The sequence below is a fragment of the Papio anubis genome, chromosome 17, assembly GCF_008728515.1.
Source record: "Papio anubis isolate 15944 chromosome 17, Panubis1.0, whole genome shotgun sequence".
NCBI classification, from domain to species: Eukaryota; Metazoa; Chordata; class Mammalia; order Primates; family Cercopithecidae; genus Papio; species Papio anubis.
In genome coordinates this window covers 30930341-30949761 of record NC_044992.1, presented here as the reverse complement: position 1 = coordinate 30949761, position 19421 = coordinate 30930341, and the positions used below count along the sequence as shown (strand labels likewise).

The 19421-nt window shown below is 41.9% G+C and overlaps 1 protein-coding gene across 1 annotated transcript in view; it reads right to left on the bottom strand.

The window, feature by feature from the left end:
* Positions 1 to 19421, bottom strand: part of PPM1D (protein phosphatase, Mg2+/Mn2+ dependent 1D) — a 69344-nt gene that overhangs the window by 37517 nt on the left and 12406 nt on the right. Inside the window, exon 2 of the mRNA XM_031657489.1 lies at positions 7516 to 7744. Within this exon, the coding sequence (XP_031513349.1) occupies positions 7516 to 7744 (229 nt within the window). The remainder of the gene's footprint in view (positions 1 to 7515; positions 7745 to 19421) is intronic.

Here is a 19421-nt window from a genome sequence, read left to right as displayed (position 1 = left end):
TTTTCTGAGAGGCTGCATGACTGGATATGATATAGTATAATAAAAAGTGTCAGTATTTGCAAGATCTGTATAACTCAGTGTACCAGTATATTACAAACAATAAATGTGTATATATATATATATATATATTTTTTTTTTTTTTTTGAGACGGAGTCTCACTCTGTCGCCCAGGCTGGAGTGCGGTGGCCGGATCTCAGCTCACTGCAAGCTCCGCCTCCCGGGTTCACGCCATTCTCCTGCCTCAGCCTCCCGAGTAGTTGGGACTACAGGCACCCGCCACCTCGCCCGGCTAGTTTTTTGTATTTTTAGTAGAGACGGGGTTTCACTGTATTAACCAGGATGGTCTCGATCTCCTGACCTCGTGATCCGCCCGTCTCGGCCTCCCAAAGTGCTGGGATTACAGGCTTGCGCCACCGCGCCCGGCCAATAAATGCATATATTAAAAACTCATGCATAGGGGCTACATACTATATGGTTCCAACTATATGACATTCTGGAAAAAGCAAAATTATGAAGGCAGTAAAAAGAGCGTGGTTACCAGGAGTAAGTGGGGGAGGGATGAATAGGCATAATACAGAGGACTCTTAGGGTGATGAAACTAATCTGCATGATACTATAATGGTGGATACATGTGATGACATATTTGTCAAAACCCATAAAATGTGTAACACCCAGAGTGAACCCTAATGTAAACTATGGACACTGGGTGATAATGGTATGTCAATGTAGTTATGTCAATGTAGGTCAATGTAGGTATGTCATTGACAATGTATGTCAATGTAGGCATGTCAATGTAGGTATGTCAATGGTATGTCAATTGATTGATTATAACAAACACTCTGGAGAAGGATGTTGATAGTCGGGAAGCCTGGGAGGTGGGGGATAGGGCAGAGCATATATGAGAATTCTGTGCTTCCCACTCAATTTTGGAGTGAATCTAAAAGTACTCTTAAAATTAAAGTCTATTAATTTTTTTAAATTATGTAGGGATTTTTAAAAAGTATTCAATTCAGGGCCCGGCATGGTGGCTCACGCCTGTAATCCTAGCACTTTGGGAGGCCAAGGCAGGCGGACTGCCTGAGGTCGGGAGTTCGTGAAACCCTGCGTCTACTAAAAATACAAAATGAGCTGGGTGTGGTGGTACATGCCTGTAATCCAGCTACTCGGGAGGCTGAGGCAGGAGAATCATTTGAACCCGGGAGGCAGAGGTTGCAGTGAGTCAAGATCACGCCACTGCATTCCAGCCTGGGCAACAAGAGCAAAACTCAGTCTCAAAAAACAAAAATCAATCCAACCAATGTCTTCATTAACTGACTAATGGATGTTAATGTAAGAATATGCAAAGTTCATTAATAAAGTTTCAGATATCATACTACAATCCTTAAAGAAACTATCATTTCTTGTGTTTCAAACAGCATCAAAGACAAACATTTACATATTTATTTTATTTGTTTATTTATGTTTTTTAGACAGAGTCTTGCTCAGTTGCCCAGGCTGGAGTGCAGTGGTATGATCTCAGCTCACTGCAACCTCCACCTCCTGGGCTCACACCATTCTCCTGCCTCAGCCTCCCGATTAGCTGGGACTACAGACACCCGCCACCATGCACAGCTAATTTTTTTTGTATTTCAGTAGAGACAGGGTTTCACCATGTTAGCCAGGATGGTCTCGATCTCCTAACTTCGTGACCGACCTGCCTCGGCCTCCCAAAGTGCTGGGATTACAGGCATGAGCCACTGCGCCCGGCATAAAGACAAACATTTATAGAGAAGTGAGCAAAGTACTCCTCCCTGGCGCCTTGGCTCATACCTATAATCCTAGCACTTTGGGAGGCACAGGCAGGCAGATCACGAGGTCAGGAGTTCAAGACCAGCCTGACCAAAATGGTGAAACCCCGTTTCTACTAAAAATACATAAATTAGCTGGGCATGGTGGAGTGCACCTGTAATCCCAGCTACTCAGGAGGCTGAGGCAGAATTGCTTGAACCCGGGAGGTGGAGGTTGCAGTGAGCCCAGATCCCACCATTGCACTCCAGCCTGGGCGACAGAGCGAGACTCTGTCTCAAAATAATAAATAAATAAATAAATAAATCCTCCATTTTCCAACTATATATAAGACCAGATTTACTTCATCTACTGCAACCAAAATAACATATTACAACAGACTGAATGTAGAAGATGAGACTCTGACCTATTAAGTCAGACATTAAAGACACTTGCAAAACTAAAACAATGACACTCCTCTCACTAAATGTTTTGGCAAATAGCTTTTTTTTTTCATTTAAAATGTTCTTTAGTTAATACATAATGGGTTTATAATTGCTATTTTTAGATGAATTAACAAGGCAAGAGGAGTGTTTGAGACCAGCCTAGGCAACATAGTGAGACCTTGTCTCTCCAAAAAAGACTTTTTTTTCTTTTTTTGAGACAGAGTCTCACCGTGTTGCCCAGGTTGGAGTGCAATGGTGTGATCTCGGCTCATTGCAACCTCTGCCTCCGGGGTTCAAGAGATTCTACTGGCCGGGCGCGGTGGCTCAAGCCTGTAATCCCAGCACTTTGGGAGGCCGAGATGGGCGGATCACGAGGTCAGGATATCGAGACCATCCGGGCTGACACGGTGAAACCCCATCTCTACTAAAAAATACGAAAACTTAGCCGGGCGAGGTGGCGGGCGCCTGTAGTCCCAGCTACTCGGGAGGCTGAGGCAGGAGAATGGCGTAAACCCGGGAGGTGGAGCTTGCAGCGAGCTGAGATCCGGCCACTGCACTCCAGCCTGGGCGACAGAGCGAGACTCTGTCTCAAAAAAAAAAAAAAAAAAGAGATTCTACTGCCCAAACCTCCCAAGTAGCTGAGATTACAGGCACATGCCACTATGCCCGGCTAATTTTTTGTATCTTTAGTAGAGACTAGGTTTCACAATGTTGGCCAGGCTGGTCTCGAATTCCTGACCTCATGATCCACCCACCTCAGCCTCCCAAAGTGCTGGGATGACATGCGGGAGCCACTATGCCCGGCCGAGGTTTTTTTTTTTTTAAGAAAAAGAGGCCGGGTGCAGAGGCTTGTGCCTGTAATCCCAGCACTTTGGGAGGCCGAGGCAGGCAGATCACCTGAGGTCAGGTGTTCGAGACCAGCTTGGCCGACATGATGAAATCCTGTCTTTATACTAAAGCTAAGCCGTGGTGGCAGGCGCCTATAATTCCAGCTACTCAGGAGGCTGGGGCAGGAGAATCGCTTGAACCTGGGAGGCAGAGGTTACAGTGAGTGGAGATCGCACCATTGCACTCCAGCCTGGGCAACAGGGCAAGACTCTGTCTCAAAAAAAAGAAAAAGAAAATTAGCTGGCATGGTGGCACACATGCACCTGTAGTCCCAGCTCTCAAGAGACTGACATGGGAAGATCACTTGAGGTTGCAGTGAGCCATGATTGTGCTACTGCACTGCAGCCTGGGCAACAGAGTGAGATCATGTTTCAAAAATGAAAAAACAAACAGAATGAACAAACAGGATTTCTAAGACCAAAAATATTCCTGCTGTACTAAAAGAAAATATATATAGCAGACTTTATTAAAAAGCTTCACTGTGTGTATAGCATAAAACCCAAAAAGTTGTAACAGAAGAGACTAATAAATTTAACTGCATTAAAAGAAACTTCCATGTGGAAAAAGTTCCAGGAGCATAATCAAAGACAAACTGTGGAAACAATATCTAAAATTCACATCACATACATTAGACTAATTTCTTTAATGTACAGCTAGCCCCTACACATTAATGTGGGGAAAAAAATGGCTAACAACAATCCCCCAAAATGAATAAAAAGAAATACAGAGGAAAAATATAAATGGCTCTTAAATATATAAAAAGATTCAACATTTCTCATAAGATAAATTCAAATTAAAACATGACTGAAGCCAGACGATCCTATCTAACACGGTGAAACCCCGTCTCTACTAAAAATACAAAAAAATTAGCTGGGCGCCGTGGCGGGCGCCTGTAGTCCCAGCTACTCGGGAGGCTAAGGTAGGAGAGTGGCGTGAACCCGGGAGGTGGAGCTTGCAGTGAGCCAAGATCGCGCCACTGCACTCCAGCTGGGCGACAGAGTGAGACTCTGTCTCAAAAAAATAAATAAATAAAATAAAATAAAATAAAATAAAAAAATAAAAATGACTGTATGTGGTAGCTCAGCACGTCTGTAATCCCAGCACTTTGGGAGGCCGAGGCAGGCGGATCACCTCAGGTCAGCAGTTTGAGACCAGCCTGACCAACATGGAGAATCCCCATCTCTAGTAAAACTACAAAATTAGACGGGCATGGAAGCGCATGAGGCAGGATAATTGTTTGAACCCGGGAGGCAGAGGTTGCAGGGAGCCGAGATGACGCCATTGCACTCCAGCCTGGGCAGCAAGAACAAAACTCTCCGTTTCTAAATAAATAAATAAATAAGACCCGGCGCAGTGGCTCACACTTGTAATCCCAGCACTTTGGGAGGCCGAGGCGGGCAGATCACGAGGTCAGGAGATCGAGACCATCCTGGCTAACACGGTGAAACCCCGTCTCTACTAAAAACACAAAAAATTAGCTGGGCGTGGTGGCGGGAGCCTGTAGTCCCAGCTACTCGAGAGGCTGAGGCAGGAGAATGGCGTGAAACGGCGGGCGGAGCTTGCAGTCAGCCCAGATCGCGCCACTGCACTGCAGCCTGGGCGACAGTGTGAGACTCCGTCTCAAAAAAAATAAAAAAATAAAAATAAAAATAAACGTGTGGTATAAAATCTCATCACTCATTTATAAAAATTTAGAATATTTATCTTATTCCCATGTCTCTGCATTGCTTAGGTAACACTAGAAATGTAATTTTATATCCTGCTTTTTTGTGACCATAAACATTTTCCCGTATCATTAAACCTTCCCCATATACATGGGAGTTCATATTACTCTCTCTACCTTTACTTGGAAAAATTTCAAAACATCATGAGTTTTATAAATTTATCTATAAATGTTATTTTTCATTATGAATTAATTTATTAAAAATTTAATTAATATTTTAATATTATGAATATGTTGCTAAATATACTTAACTATTCTCTAGCTGTTGGGCCTTCAAGTTACTTCCGGACTTTAACAGTCATTAAAAATGCTGCAATCAATAACTCTATTCAGATATTTTTGTCCACAGTTCAGATTTCTTCTTTAGAATAGATTCCCGAAACATTTAAAGCTACTGGTATGCATTATTTTCTATATAGGTAGTACCAATTTATTTTTTTTTAAGACGAAGTCTGGCTCTGTCGCCCAGGCTGGAGTGCGGTGGCGCGATCTCGGCTCACTGCAAGCTCCGCCTCCCGGGTTCACGCCATTCTCCTGCCTCAGCCTCCCGAGTAGCTGGGACTACAGGCGCCACCACCACGCCCTGCTAATTTTTTGTATTTTTTAGTAGAGACGGGGTTTCACCATGTTAGTCAGGATGGTCTCGAACTCCTGACCTCGTGATCCGCCCACCTCGGCCTCCCAAAGTGCTGGGATTACAGGCATGAGCCACCGCGCCCGGGCGGTAGTACCAATTTATAATCTTATCAAGAGGGTAACCATTTCAACAAAAATATTGAGAGGAATCTCTTTTTTTTTTTTTTTTTTTTTTAATCTTTGCTAATCTAACAACCGGAAATGGAGTTTCATTTTAATGTTTAACTTTTATTTCCCCAAATGTTTACTACTGTTTTGCATTTTTTGTTCAAACTTTCTCTCCTTTATCCACCTATCCAGGGTGCCATGCACTTTAGTACTTTATTTTATTTATTATTATTATTTTTTTAAGAGACGGAGTCTCACTCTGTCGCCCAGGCTGGAGTGCAGTGGCGCGATCTCGGCTCACTGCAACCTCCATCTCCTGGGTTCAAGCAATTCTCTTGCCTCAGCCTCCCAAGTAGTTGGGACTACAGGCGCACGCTGCCACGCCTGGCTAATTTCTTTTGTACTTTAGCAGAGATGGGGTTTCACCATGTTCCCTAGGCTGGTTTCGAACTCCTGAGCTCAGGCAATCTACCTGCCTCGGTCTCCCAAAGTGCTAGGATTATAGGTGTGAGCCACCGCGCCCGGCCTCGTACTTTAGTACTGTCTTAATTTGTTGAACTCCTTATAGTTTAAGGATGCTAATTCTTTTCTTTTCTTTTCTTTTGTGAGATGGCGTTCTGCTCTTGTTGCCCAGGCTGGAGTGCAATGGTGCAATCTCAGCTCACCACAACCTCCACCTCCTGGGTTCAAGTGATTCTCCTGCCTCAGTCTCTGGGATTACAGGCATGCGCCACCACACTCAGCTAATTTTGTATTTTTAGTAGAGATGGGGTTTCTCCGTGTTGGTCAGGCTGGTCTTGAACTCCTGACCTCAGGTGATCCACCCGCCTCAGCCTCCCAAAGTGCTGGGATTACGGGCGTGAGCCACAGTGCCTGGCCAGATGCTAATTATTTTCTTTAGTTTGTCATTTCTCTGCAAAAGACCAACTTTGATTTAATAAAAGCAAAAAAGAAGAGGCAAGTAATGATATCATGGGAAGGCTTCAGTTACAACGATTATTTAGAAAACACTGGATTCTACTCAACTTGCCTCATACCCTCAATTTTTAAAAATTAGTATTGAGATAATTTTTAAATTTTCTCATGTTATTCACTCTCTTTTTAGAATAATCTTTCATTTAAGTTTGAATTATAAAAATATAATACTGAAATCAATTTCAGTTCCTAGTTTACAAATTACCTACACATTGAAACACTAAGTTCAAACAAACAAAAAAAAAATAATTGGGCCAGGCGTGGTGGCTCACGCCTGTAATCCCAGCACTTTGGGAGGCCGAGGCGGGCGGATCATGAGGTCAGGAGATCGAGACCATCCTGGCTAACACGGTGAAACCCCATCTCTACTAAAAATGCAAAAAATTAGCTGGGCATGACGGCGGGCGCCTGTAGTCCCAGCTACTTGGGAGGCTGAGGCAGGAGAATGGTGTGAACCCAGGAGGCAGAGCTTGCAGTGAGCTGAGATTGCGCCACTGCACTCCAGCCTGGGCGACTGAGCGAGACTCCGTCTCAAAGAAATAAATAAATAAATAATTGGAAAGGTTTGCAGTAAATCTGAAATCAATGAAAAAAGCTGAAGGTTAATTCTAACTTAATGTTTTTCCCTCAGCCAGATTCAAAGTGTTCTACTCTGGAACTCCAAGAGCTGTTCTGTCTAGATTCTGAAAGTCATGTGAAAGGTTTTCAGTAAAACCTTGTATTGTGTTGTTTCCTTGAGGCCCACTGAGATATTATTTCCTATTAGAGTCATTATCAGAAATAAAACAGTCAATTCATAATAATGAGAAAAACATGAATGCATATACATGGGTACTACATCAGACAAACTAAAAAACCTGTAATACTAAGAAAGTAACTTCAATAAAAGGGAGAGTAGTAGGTCAATTTCATTAGTAAAGTATAAAAGGACTAAATTAGAACCAAGACAGGAAAGAGAAAACAACAGAATGTTACCTCCCGCCAAGTCCTTCGATTCGTTCTCTTTCCTTGGGAAGTTCTGGCTTATGATCCTGTGTCACCTCCACAGCTCTGACAAAGTCATCCTTTGGGTCATCCTGAATTCCAAGAACCACCCCTGAGTCACCTACGTGAGCTACATACATCTTCATGCCCCGTATGATGACCACACTGGCAGTTGTTCCTGATGTGCTGGGAAGACCTGTCATAGTCTTTGGCCATTCCGCTGTAATAAGAAATAAAATATTTTACTCTTAAAAGTATAAACAGTAATACACTGTCAGGATACAAATGGCAACAAACCCTGAATTAGCATGTTAACACTCGAATTGACATAAGAAAAAATTTGAGAAAAATATTCTGAAAACTACTAAAGGACTTAGGTTAATTAATGAATACACTAATAAATTAATTTTATAAATAATACAATTATAATACAACTATCAAACCAATCCTAAGAGAAATCTATTACAGGATAGGTTTATTACTGCTACATAACTCTTAGTCCTAACTAAACTGAGAGGAAAGAATGTGTTAAGAGGTTTTCTTAATCAGAATCAGTTTTTTTTGTTTTTGTTTTTGTTTTGAGACGGAGTCTCGCTCTGTCGTCCAGGCTGGAATGCAGTGGTGCAATCTCAGCTCACTGAGAGCTCTGCCTCCCGGGTTCACACCATTCTCCTGCCTCAGCCTCCTGAGTAGCTGGGACTACAGGCGCCCGCCACCATGCCCGGCTAATTTTTTTGTATTTTTAGTAGAGACGGGGTTTCACCGTGTTAGCCAGGATGGTCTCGATCTGACCTCGTATCCGCCCGTCTCGGCCTCCCAAAGTGCTAGGGTTATAGGCGTGAGCCACTGCGCCCGGCCCAGAATCAGTCTTGATTCAAGAGTTTTGATATCGTTTAGCCAGCCACTTAGCATCTGTTTACTAATATCTCTTCTAAAAGGCTTTCTGAAAAAGTTCCTTATTTTTTTTGTTTTGTTTTTTAGACTGAGTCTTACTCTGTCATCTAGGCTGGAGGGCAACCTCTGCCTCCTGGGTTCAAGCGATTCTTCTGACAGCCTCCCGAGTAGCTGTTATTACAGGCGCCTGACACCAAGCCCAGCTACTTTTTGTATTTTTAGTAGAGATGGGGTTTCACCATGTTGGTCAGGCTGGTCTCAAACTCCTGACCTTGGGTGATCCACCCACCTCGGCCTCCCAAAGTGCTGGGATCATGGGCATGAGACACCGCACCCGGCTTGATTTGTTTTTTAGATAACTATTTTGAATAGTCACTACTTAACAAATAACATTTACTGAGTATACTCACTGTATACCAGGTTCTATACTAAGAGCTTTACATGTATCATCTCAAATAATGCTTGTGACCAACTTATGAGACAGATATGATTATTCCCTTTATTTATTTTATTTACTTATTCCTCATCTTGCAGATAAGGATATCAATACTTTGAGTAATTAAGAAACCTGCTTGTGATAACTCAAATATTTAGTGGCAGAATCCCTGTATATTAAATTACAAACTCTATATTGTTTAATTAAATTCACTGTCATTCAACAATTCTGAAGCATTCTCTAACACTAAACAAACTGCAACTTATAGTTCATGATGGCAAAATGAGTCCAAACAATGACATTCTCCCCACCAAAATCCCACTGAAAGGACAGAATATAAATACTAGAAAAAGTCCACAGGAGTCATAAAACACATAGAAAGGTCATAAGGAAAGACAAAGAATTCCTGGAAGTTTAAACAAATAAAATCACGTTAAGAAGAAAAATAAAAATGCGGTCTTGTAATCCAACATAAGCAAAAAGAACAATCAGTAATAAAGACAGTAAATGAGTGTTCCCTTTTTTTTTTTTTTTTTTTTTGAGACGGAGTCTTGCTCTGTTGCCCAGGCTGGAGTGCAGTGGCACAATCTCAGCTCACTGCAAGCTCCGCCTCCCAGGTTCACACCATTCTCCTGCCTCAGCCTCCCAAGTAGCTGGGACTACAGGCGCCTGCCACCACGCCCGGCTAATTTTTTTGGTTTTTTTTTTAGTAGAGATGGGATTTCACTGTGTTAGCCAGGATGGTCTCGATCTCCTGACCTCGTGATCCACCTGCCTCGGCCTCCCAAAGTGCTGGCATTACAGGCGTGAGCCACTGCGCCTGGCCAGGCAGATAAATTTTTACACTGCAGAAGCTAGGGCAGTGCCTAAACTCTCTGCACAGTAAGGTGAAATGTTAAGTCCTCAAGGTACCACTAACTGTAACACCTCTCTTTCAAGGAAAGTGGTAGATTTGTTAATGGGTGTAATAGATTCTCAAAAACAGGTAGAAGAACAAATAGGGCCTAATAAAACAAGGAAGGGTGGGCCGGGCACGGTGGCTCATGCCTATAATCCCACTACTTTGGGAGGCCGAGGTGAGCAGATTACTTGAGGTCAGGAATTCGAGACCAGTCTGGCCAACGTGGTGAAACCCTGTCTCTACTAAAAATTAGCCAGGCGTGGTAGCTCACGCTTGTAATCCCAGCTACTTGGGAGGCTGAGGTGGGCAGATCACAAGGTCAGGAGATTGAGACCATCCTGACTGGTGAAACCCCGTCTCTACTAAAAATACAAAAAAATTAGCCGGGCATGGTGGCGGGTGCCTATAGTCCCAGCTACTCAGGAGGCTGAGGCAGGAGAATGGCGCAAACCCAGGAGGCGGAGCTTGCAGTGAGCCGTGATCACGCCACTGCACTCCAGCCTAGGTGACAGTGTGAGACTGCGAGACTCTGTTTCAAAAAAAAAGAAAAGAGAGAAAATACCCTAACTCAACCAAACAACTGTTAGAATAAGCAAATATAACAAAGTTGTAGAATACAACATCAACATGCTAAAATCAGTTGCATTTCTATTCACTAACTATCCAAAAAAAAGTTAAGAAAACAATCCTATTTACAATAGCATCAAAAAGAAAATACTTAGGAATAAATTTAACAAAGGAGGTGAAAGATCTGTACATTTAAACTGTAAGACACTGATGAAAACAACTAGAGAAGACAAAAATAAACATTAAAAATCTGTGTCCATGGATAGTAAGAATATTGTTAAAATGTCCATACTACCTAAAGAAATCTACAGACTTAATGCAATCTCCATCAAAATTCCAATGACATTTTCCACAAAAATAGAAAAAAAATCCTAAAATTCACACAGAACCACAAAAGACCCCAAATAGGTAAAGCAATCTTGAGAAAGAAGAACAAAGCTTAAAAGGCATCACATTTCCTGATTTGAAAGTATAGTACAAAGCTATAGTAATCAAAACAGTATGGTATAGACATAAAAATACATCAAGGGAATAGAAAAGAGAGCCTAGAAATAAACCCATGCATATATGGTCATCTTTTGACAAGAGTTCCAAAAGTACACCCTGAAGCAGCCTGGCCAAAATGGTGAAACCCCATCTCTATCAAAAAATACAAAAAATAGCCAGGCACATGTGCCTGTAGTCCCAGTTACTCAGGAGGCTGAAGTGGGAGAACTGCTTGAACCCAGGAGGTGGAGGTTGCAGTGAGTGGAGATGGCGCCACTGCACTCCAGCCTGGCCAACAGAGCAAGACCCTGCCTCAAAAAACAAAAACAAAAACACTGAGGTAAGAATAGTCTTCAATAAATGGCATTGGAAAACCTGGACATCCACATGCAAAAGAATGAAATTGTACCCTTGTCTTATACTATACACAAAAATTAACTGGAAAGTGACTAAAAATCGAAATGTAAGAAATACACTGAAAGCATAAAACTCAGGCCGGGTGCGGTGGCTCACACCTGTAATCCCAGCACTTTGGGAGGCTGAGGTGGGCAGATTACCTGAAGTCAGGAGTTCGAGACCAACCTGGCCAACATGGTGAAACCCCATCTCTACTGAAAATATAAAAATTAGCCAGGTGTGGTGGTGTGCACCTGTAATCCCAGCTACTCAGGCAGCTGAGGCAGGAGAATCGCTTGAACCTTAGAGGCAGAAGTCGCAGAGAGCCAAGATCGCGCCACTGCACTCCAGTGTGGGCAACACAGCGAGAATCCGCCTCAAAAAGGGAGGGAGGGAGGGAGGGAGGGAGGGAGGGAAAGAAAAAGAAAGCACAAAACTCCTAGAAGAAAACACAGGGAAAAATCTTGACATTGGTCTTGGCAATTACATTTTGAATATGACACCAAAAGAAAAGGCAACAGGCTGGGTGCGGTGGCTCATGCCTGTAATCCCAGCAGTTTGGGAGGCCAAGGTGGGTGGATCATGAGGTCAGGAGTTCTAGATCAGCCTGACCAACATGGTGAAAGCCTGTCCCTATTACAAATACAAAAATTAGCCAGGCGTGGTGGTGCACGACTCCATTCCCAGCTCAGGAGGGATCCCAACCTCAGAAGGTGGAGTCTGCAGTGAGCTGAGATCGCACCACTGCACTCCAGCCTGTGTTAACAGAGCGAGACTCTGTATCCAAAAGAAAAAAAAGCAACAAAAGCAGAAATAAACAGGAGGGCTACATCAAATTAAAAGGCTTCTGCACAGGAAAGGAAACCATCAACAAAATGAAGTGGCAACCTTCAGGAGAAAATGCTTACAAACTTTACACTATGTGGTAAGAGATTAATATCCAAAATATATAAGGAACTCATACAACTCAATAGCAAAACAAACAAACAAACAAAAACACAGTTAAAAACTGGGCAGGCCAGGCATGGTGGCTCATGCCTGTATTCCCAGCACTTTGGGAGGCCGAGGTGGGCGGATCAGGAGGTCAGGAGTTTGAGACCAGCCTGGCCAACATGATGAAACCCTGTCTCTAGGAAAAATACAAAAATTAGCCAGGCATCGTGGCAGGTGCCTGTAATCCTAGCTACTTGGGAGGCTGAGACAGGAGAATCGTTTGAACCCAGGAGGTGGAGGTTGCAGTGGGCCGACATCGTGCCATTGCACTCCAGCTTGGGAGACATGGTGAGACTCTGTCTCAAAAAAAAAAAAAAGCTGGGCAAATGACCTGAATAGACATTTGTCAAAGAAGTCAGACAAATGGACAACAAGTATATGAACAGAAGCTCAACATCACTCATGATGAGGGAAATTCAAATCAAAACCACAATGAGGCAGGAAGATCGCTTGAGGCCAGGAATTTATCACCAGCCTAGACAACATAGCGAGACCTATCCCCACTAAAAATTTAAAAATTAGCCGGGGCCGGGCGCAGTGGCTCACGCCAGCACTTTGGGAGGCGGATACAGGCGAATCACGAGGTCTGAAAATCAAGACCATCCTGGCTAACACGGTGAAACCCTGCCTCTACTAAAAGTACCAAAAAAAAAAAAAAAATTAGCCGGGCGTGGTGGCGGGCGCCCGTAGTCCCAGCTACACGGGAGACTGAGGCAGGAGAATGGCGTGAACCCCGGGGGCGGAGCTTGCAGTAAGCCGAGATTGCGCCACTGCACTCCAGCCTGGGCGACAGAGCGAGACTCCGTCTCAAAAAAAAAAAAAAAAAAAAAAAAAATTAGCCGGCCATGGTAGCACACACCTGTAGTACTAGCTACTCAGGAGGCTGAGACAGGTGGATCCATTGAGCCTAGGAGTCTGGGGTTACAGTGAGCTAGGATCACACCACTGTACTCCAGCCTGAGTAACAGAACAAGAAGACCCATCTCATTAAAAAAAAAAAAAAAAGATATAATCTCACACATATTAGGATGGCTATTATCAAAAAGATAACAGTAAACAGTAAACAAGTGCTGGCCAGGATGTGAAGAAGGGAGAACACCTGTACACTGCTGATGGAAATGTAAACTGGCATAGCTATTATGGACAATATTATAGAATTAAAAATATAACTAAAAATAGAAGTACCATATGACTCAGGAATTGCACCTCTGAATTTATATCCAAAAAAAATGAAATCAGTCTCTCAGAGAGATACGTGTACCTCAACGCTCCCTGCGGAATTATTCAAAATATCCAAGATATGTAGACAATCTAATATCCAGCAAGAGATAAATCCTGCCATGTGCAACACAAGGATGCTAAGTGAAATATGCCAAACACAGAAAAAATAAACACTGTATGATCTTACTTATACGTGGAATCTAAAGAAAAAGTCACAGAAGGAAAGAGCAGAAGGATGGTTGCCAGGGATTAGGAGTTGCGAGAAGTGGGGAGATGTTGGTCAAACGGCACAAACTTTCCATTATGAGTAAGTTGTTAGTATCTAATGTACAACACAGAGACTATAGTTAATAATACTATTTTGTATACTTGAAATTTGCTGAAAACAAATCTTGAGTGTTCTCACCACCAAAAAAAGACAACTATGTGAGGTGACAGATGTGTTAATTAACTTGATTGTCACAATCATTTCACAATGTATACATATATAAAATCATCAATCACATTGTACATCTTTTTTAAAAGCCACTAAAAAAATCTGTTCTTCAGAAGATACCATTATTAGAATGAAAAAACAACTCACAGAAGGGAAGAGGATACACACACATATGCGCCAAAGGAAAAGCATCCAGAATATATACAATTTTCCTACAAATCAAATCAATGAGACAGACTACCCAAATGGGAGAATGGACAAAAAGCTTAAACAAGTCTTTTACAAAACAGGAAATCCAAACAGCCACAAAATATGCAAAGGTATTCAGCTTCTTTAATCATTAGGGAAATACTAATTTAAAACCACAATGAGATAGCACTGCATAACTACAAGACTAGTCTGACAATAGCAACCGAACTGTGGTCAAGAAAATGAAGCAACATGTACTATCATCAACTACTGTGAAACTGTACATTTCAGGTAACATTTAGGCTCTACTTATTAAAGGTAAAGATACGTATACTCTTTACTACCTCCTAGGTGTATACCACAAATTAACATACATATACAACAAATACATGAGTCAACCATGGTAGTACGTGCCTGTAGTACCAGCTGCTCAGGAGGGTGAGGCAGGAGGATCGCTTGAGACCAGGAGTTTATAGCCTGGGAAATACAGCCAGACCCTGTCTCTAAAACAATAATTAAAAATTACATATGAATGTTCAAAGCAGCATCGTTAATAAGGGCTAAAAATGGGCAACAGCCCAAGTTGTTCAACATGAAAATGGACAATACTACATAAAACACGTAAGAATCTCACAAGAAGCACATGATAAAAGAATACATACAGCATGATTTTCTTCAAAAACAAACATCATGTTTAGAGAAAAGTGGTAAAACTATTAAGAAAAACAAGTACACCATTACAGAACTCTAATCATGAAAGTCAGGAAGGTCTTTTTAAGGGGAGATAGAAATATGAGATTAGAAAAGACATACAGATATCTGCAGTGCAGACAATGTTATCTTTCCTAACTGGATGGTGTTCAGTTTACAATTATTCATTAAAGTGTACATTTATGTTTTATGACCTTTTCTATACATATGCTATATTTTACAATATTTAAAATAAAAAAAAAAAAAAGCAGAGAGAAGGTATCAATTTTGCCAGCAGAAATCACAACAAAGACAGCTCCATCGCCCATCCAGTTTGCAATCTGGTTACAGACGTTATTCCTAGAAGCTCAGCCTCGAGTATATTGTATGTTTCTTCAACCCTTTCAAGTATTTTGGGTGTTTACTAGCTTTTGATAAAACCCTTTCTTCTATTTTTTTTTTCTTAATGACAGGGTCTCAATATGTTGCCCAGGCTGGAGTGCAGGCTATTGACAGGTGTGATCATCACATATACAGCCTTGACCTCCTGGGCTCAAGCAATCCTCCTGCCTCAGCCTCTCAAGCAGCTGGAACTATAAGCATGTGCTACTGTGCCTGGCTATACCCTTTCTTTTTAAACAAACTGAAGTAAATTTAAAAGAAAAAAAGTCTACTACAATAAATGTGAATGAATAAATGAGGTGAACTCTCAGAAAGAGATCTAAAGCACATTCAAAAACCAAAATTTGGCAGGGTACAGTGGCTCATGCCTGCATTCACAGTGCTTTGGGAGGCCAAGGCGGGAGGACCACTTGAGGCCAGGAGCTCGAGACCAGCTTGGGAAACATAGACACATTCTGTCTCTACAAAAAAAAAGAAAAACAAACAAACAAACAACTTTTTAAGTTAACCAAGTGTGGTGGCATGCATCTGTTAGTTTTAACTTCTTCAGAGGAGGAAGTAGGAGGATCACTTGAGCTCAGGAGTTCAAGGCTGCCGTGAGCTATAATCATGCCACTGCACTCCAGCCTGGGCAACAGAGCAAGACTCAGTCTCTTAAAGAAAAAAAAGAGTAAAAGAAAGAAAATAAAACAAAATTTACCTACAGTATACAAATAATTTTGCAATGACCTAAAAATGACTAATTCCTACTTTCCCTATTCATTTCAAATGTCACCTTTATTATATGCTACATTTTGCCTTAGATCTATTTCTGAACTCATCCTACTAATCTATTTATAGTACTTTTTAATAATTGGTAGTTTAAGTATCCCTCAATTCTTTCTTTTTTTTTTTTTGAGACGGAGTCTCACTCTGTCACCCAGGCTGGAGTGCAGTGGCATGATCCTGGCACACTGCAACCTCTGTCTCCTGGGTTTAAGTGATTCTCCTGTCTCAGCCTCCTGAGTAGCTGGGATTATAGGCATGTGCCACCACACCGGGCTAATGTTTTTGTATTTTTAGTAGAGACAGGGTTTCACTATGTTGGCCAGGCTGGTCTCCAACTCCTGACCTCCAGAAATCTGCTCGCCTTGGCCTCCCAAAGTGCTGGGATTACAGGCATGAGCCACTGCACCTGGCCTTCTTTTTCTTTTTAGTTGCTTTTTTTGTTTGTTTTTTTAAGACAGAGCCTTGTTCTGTCACCGAGGCTAGAGTACAGTGGCTCAATCTCAGCTCACTGCAACCTCCGCCACCCAGGTTAAAGCAATTCTCATGCCTCAGCCTCTGGAGTAGCTGGGATTACAGTTGTGTGCCACCACACCCATAATCCCAGTTACAGGAGGCTGAGGCTGGAGAATCACTTGAGCCTGGGAGGCAGAAGCTGCAGTGAGCCGAGATCATGACATTGCACTCCAGCCTGGGTGACAGAGCAAGACTCTGCCTCCAAAAAAAACAAAAACAAAAAAATTAATCTTTACAAAGCTGGGTGCAGTCGCTCATGCCTGCAGTCCCAGCTAGTTGGGAGGCTGAGGCAGGAGGATGCTTGAGCCCAGGAGTTAGAAGCTATACTGCACTGTGATTGAACCTGTGAATAGCTACTATATGCCAGCCTGGACAACATAGAGAGATCTTATCTCTTAAAAAAGAGGGAGCGAGATGCAGGTACGGTGGCTCACACCTGTAATCCCAGCACTTTGGGAGCCAAGGCAGGAGGGAATAGCTTGAGCCCAGGAGTTCAAAACCAGTCTAAGACCCTGTCTCCACAAAAAATAGTAATAATAATAATACTAAGTAAAAAGAAAATTCTCCCACATACTTTTCCAAAGGAACTTTAGTAGCAACTTGCAAAATTAAAAAACAAACCTTCTTGAGATTCTGATTGAAACTGCACTAAATTTATATATTAAGGAACTGATATTTTTATGTTGTCTTCCTTAATTATGGTATTTGTTTTCTATTTTCTATTTTAATTTTTTTAATGACATAAAACTAGGAGTGCATTAAAAGACAGCATCATCTAGTATATTAACTCTTACTTAAGTATTCTTTTCTTTTTTTCCTGAGACAGAGTCTCACTCTGTCACCCAGACTGCAGTGCAGTGGCGCAATCTTGGCTCACTGCAACCTCTGCCTCCTGGGCTCAAGCAATCCTCCCACCTCAGCCTCCCAAGTAGCTGGGTTTGCTGGGGCTGGCTACAGGTTCACGCCACCACGCCCAGCTAATTTTTGTATTTTTTGTAGAGACGGGGTTCCACTATGTTGCCCAGGCTGGTCTTGAGTTCCTGGGCTCAAGCAATCTGCCCACCTCAGCCTCCCAAATTGTTGGGATTAGAGGTGTGAGTCACCATACCCCATACGCAGCCTAAGGAAACTTTTCTTAAGAAAATACACATGTCAAAAAGGCAAAAACCAATACATTGTTATAACATCTCTATTTTATAGGTAAGGATACCGTGGTGCAAATAGTTTTACTCAAGGTCACAAAGGTAGTAAGTGGAGAAGCTGGAATTCGAACATAGGCGGTACAACTATAGGGCACATACTCTCAATCACTTAAGAGTTCTTACAGAATTCATATTCCAAAGTAGTATGGAGATGTAAAGCCTTCAGGGAAGCAATTTGAAAATACTTACTGGCAACCATCAAAAGGTGTACATTGTTTAAGCAAATAATTCAGTTTTGAGAATTTTTTTTCTAAAGAAATAGTCCAAATGAAAAAAAAGGCTACACTGCTTTCACTTTAGCCCTTATTTAAAGGGCTTATTTAAACAGTAATACTATTTAGTATTAAATAGTACACACTTCCCCCATATCCACAGACTGTATGGAATATCAACTAGCTGGACAAAAAGTAATAGCTTCTCCTCAAAGCTCTTAACGGATAGGTTAGGAAGCCTATTATGGTAGAAAAGGCCAAGTGCAAGACTTTGGAGCACCCCAACAATGAGACTCTACTCCAAAATAGTAATTTAAAAGCATTATTGCATCCTTCAAAGAATAACAAAGATTCCTGCCACCAGTAAAACATGAAAGAAGAAGGGGTGGTAAATCCTATCTATTCCTATTATATAGTCTGACCACTGCAAAAGTCTGATAGCTGTTGGAAAATGACAGTGAATTATCATAACCAAATGGTGACTCCAAATGCTGCTATTTCTGATTTATTCTCTTCACTGAAAAAAACAGACTGTTATCTGGTACACATCGAGCAGCAGGACCCTGATGAAACTGCTGCCTAGATTCCTAAAAGTACCCAGGTTTCTGATCTTCTTATATCTTCAGCTTTACCTTTCCTTTTTTGCAAGAATAATTCTATTTTCTTTTTCTTTAAGCAATAGTGTGTAAACCACTAAATCACATCAATTTTAAATATTTTAGTATTTAATTCCTACACACAAGGAGATTCTCCTACATAACTACAATCCCATCAAAATCAGAAAGTTAACAATGATACCATACCGCCTGCATACAGGTTTGCAGCCTAGGAGCAATCTAGGTGTGCAGTAGACTATATGATATCTAGGTTTGTGTCAGTACACTCTGATATTCACACACCAACACGAAATCACCTAAGATACATTTCTCAGAACATATCCCTGTTGTTAAGCAACATATGACTGTATATAAAATTACAGAAAAAATAATGTACAGGACAGAAAGTGGCTCAGTGGTTACCTAGAAATGGAGATTGGAGAATATGGGATAATTACAAATGGTCACAAGGGAACTTTTGGGCATGATAGATGTTTATTGCTTTGACTGTGATCATGGTTTGACATGCACATATGTCAAAAATTATCAAAGAGTATACTTTAAATGTGTACCATTTATTGTATGTCAATTATACCTCTATAAATCTGTTGTTTTGTTGTTTTGTTTTGTTTTTTTTTGAGACAGAGTCTTGCTCAGTCGCCGGGCACGATCTCGGCTCACTGCAAGCTCTGCCTCCCCGGTTCATGCCATTCTCCTGCCTCAGCCTCCCAAGTAGCCGGGACTAAAGGCGCCCGCCACTACACCCGGCTAATTTTTTTTTTGTATTTTTAGTAGAGACGGGGTTTCACCATGTTGGCCAGGATGGTCTCGATCTCCTGACCTCGTGATCTACCCATCTCGGCCTCCCAAAGTGCTGGGATTACAGGCATGAGCCACTGCGTCCGACTTGTTTTTTTTTTAAATAGCCACATGTAACCACTGACTACATGTGTACTGCAGTCAATTGGACAGCACATATGTAAAGGACAAAAACA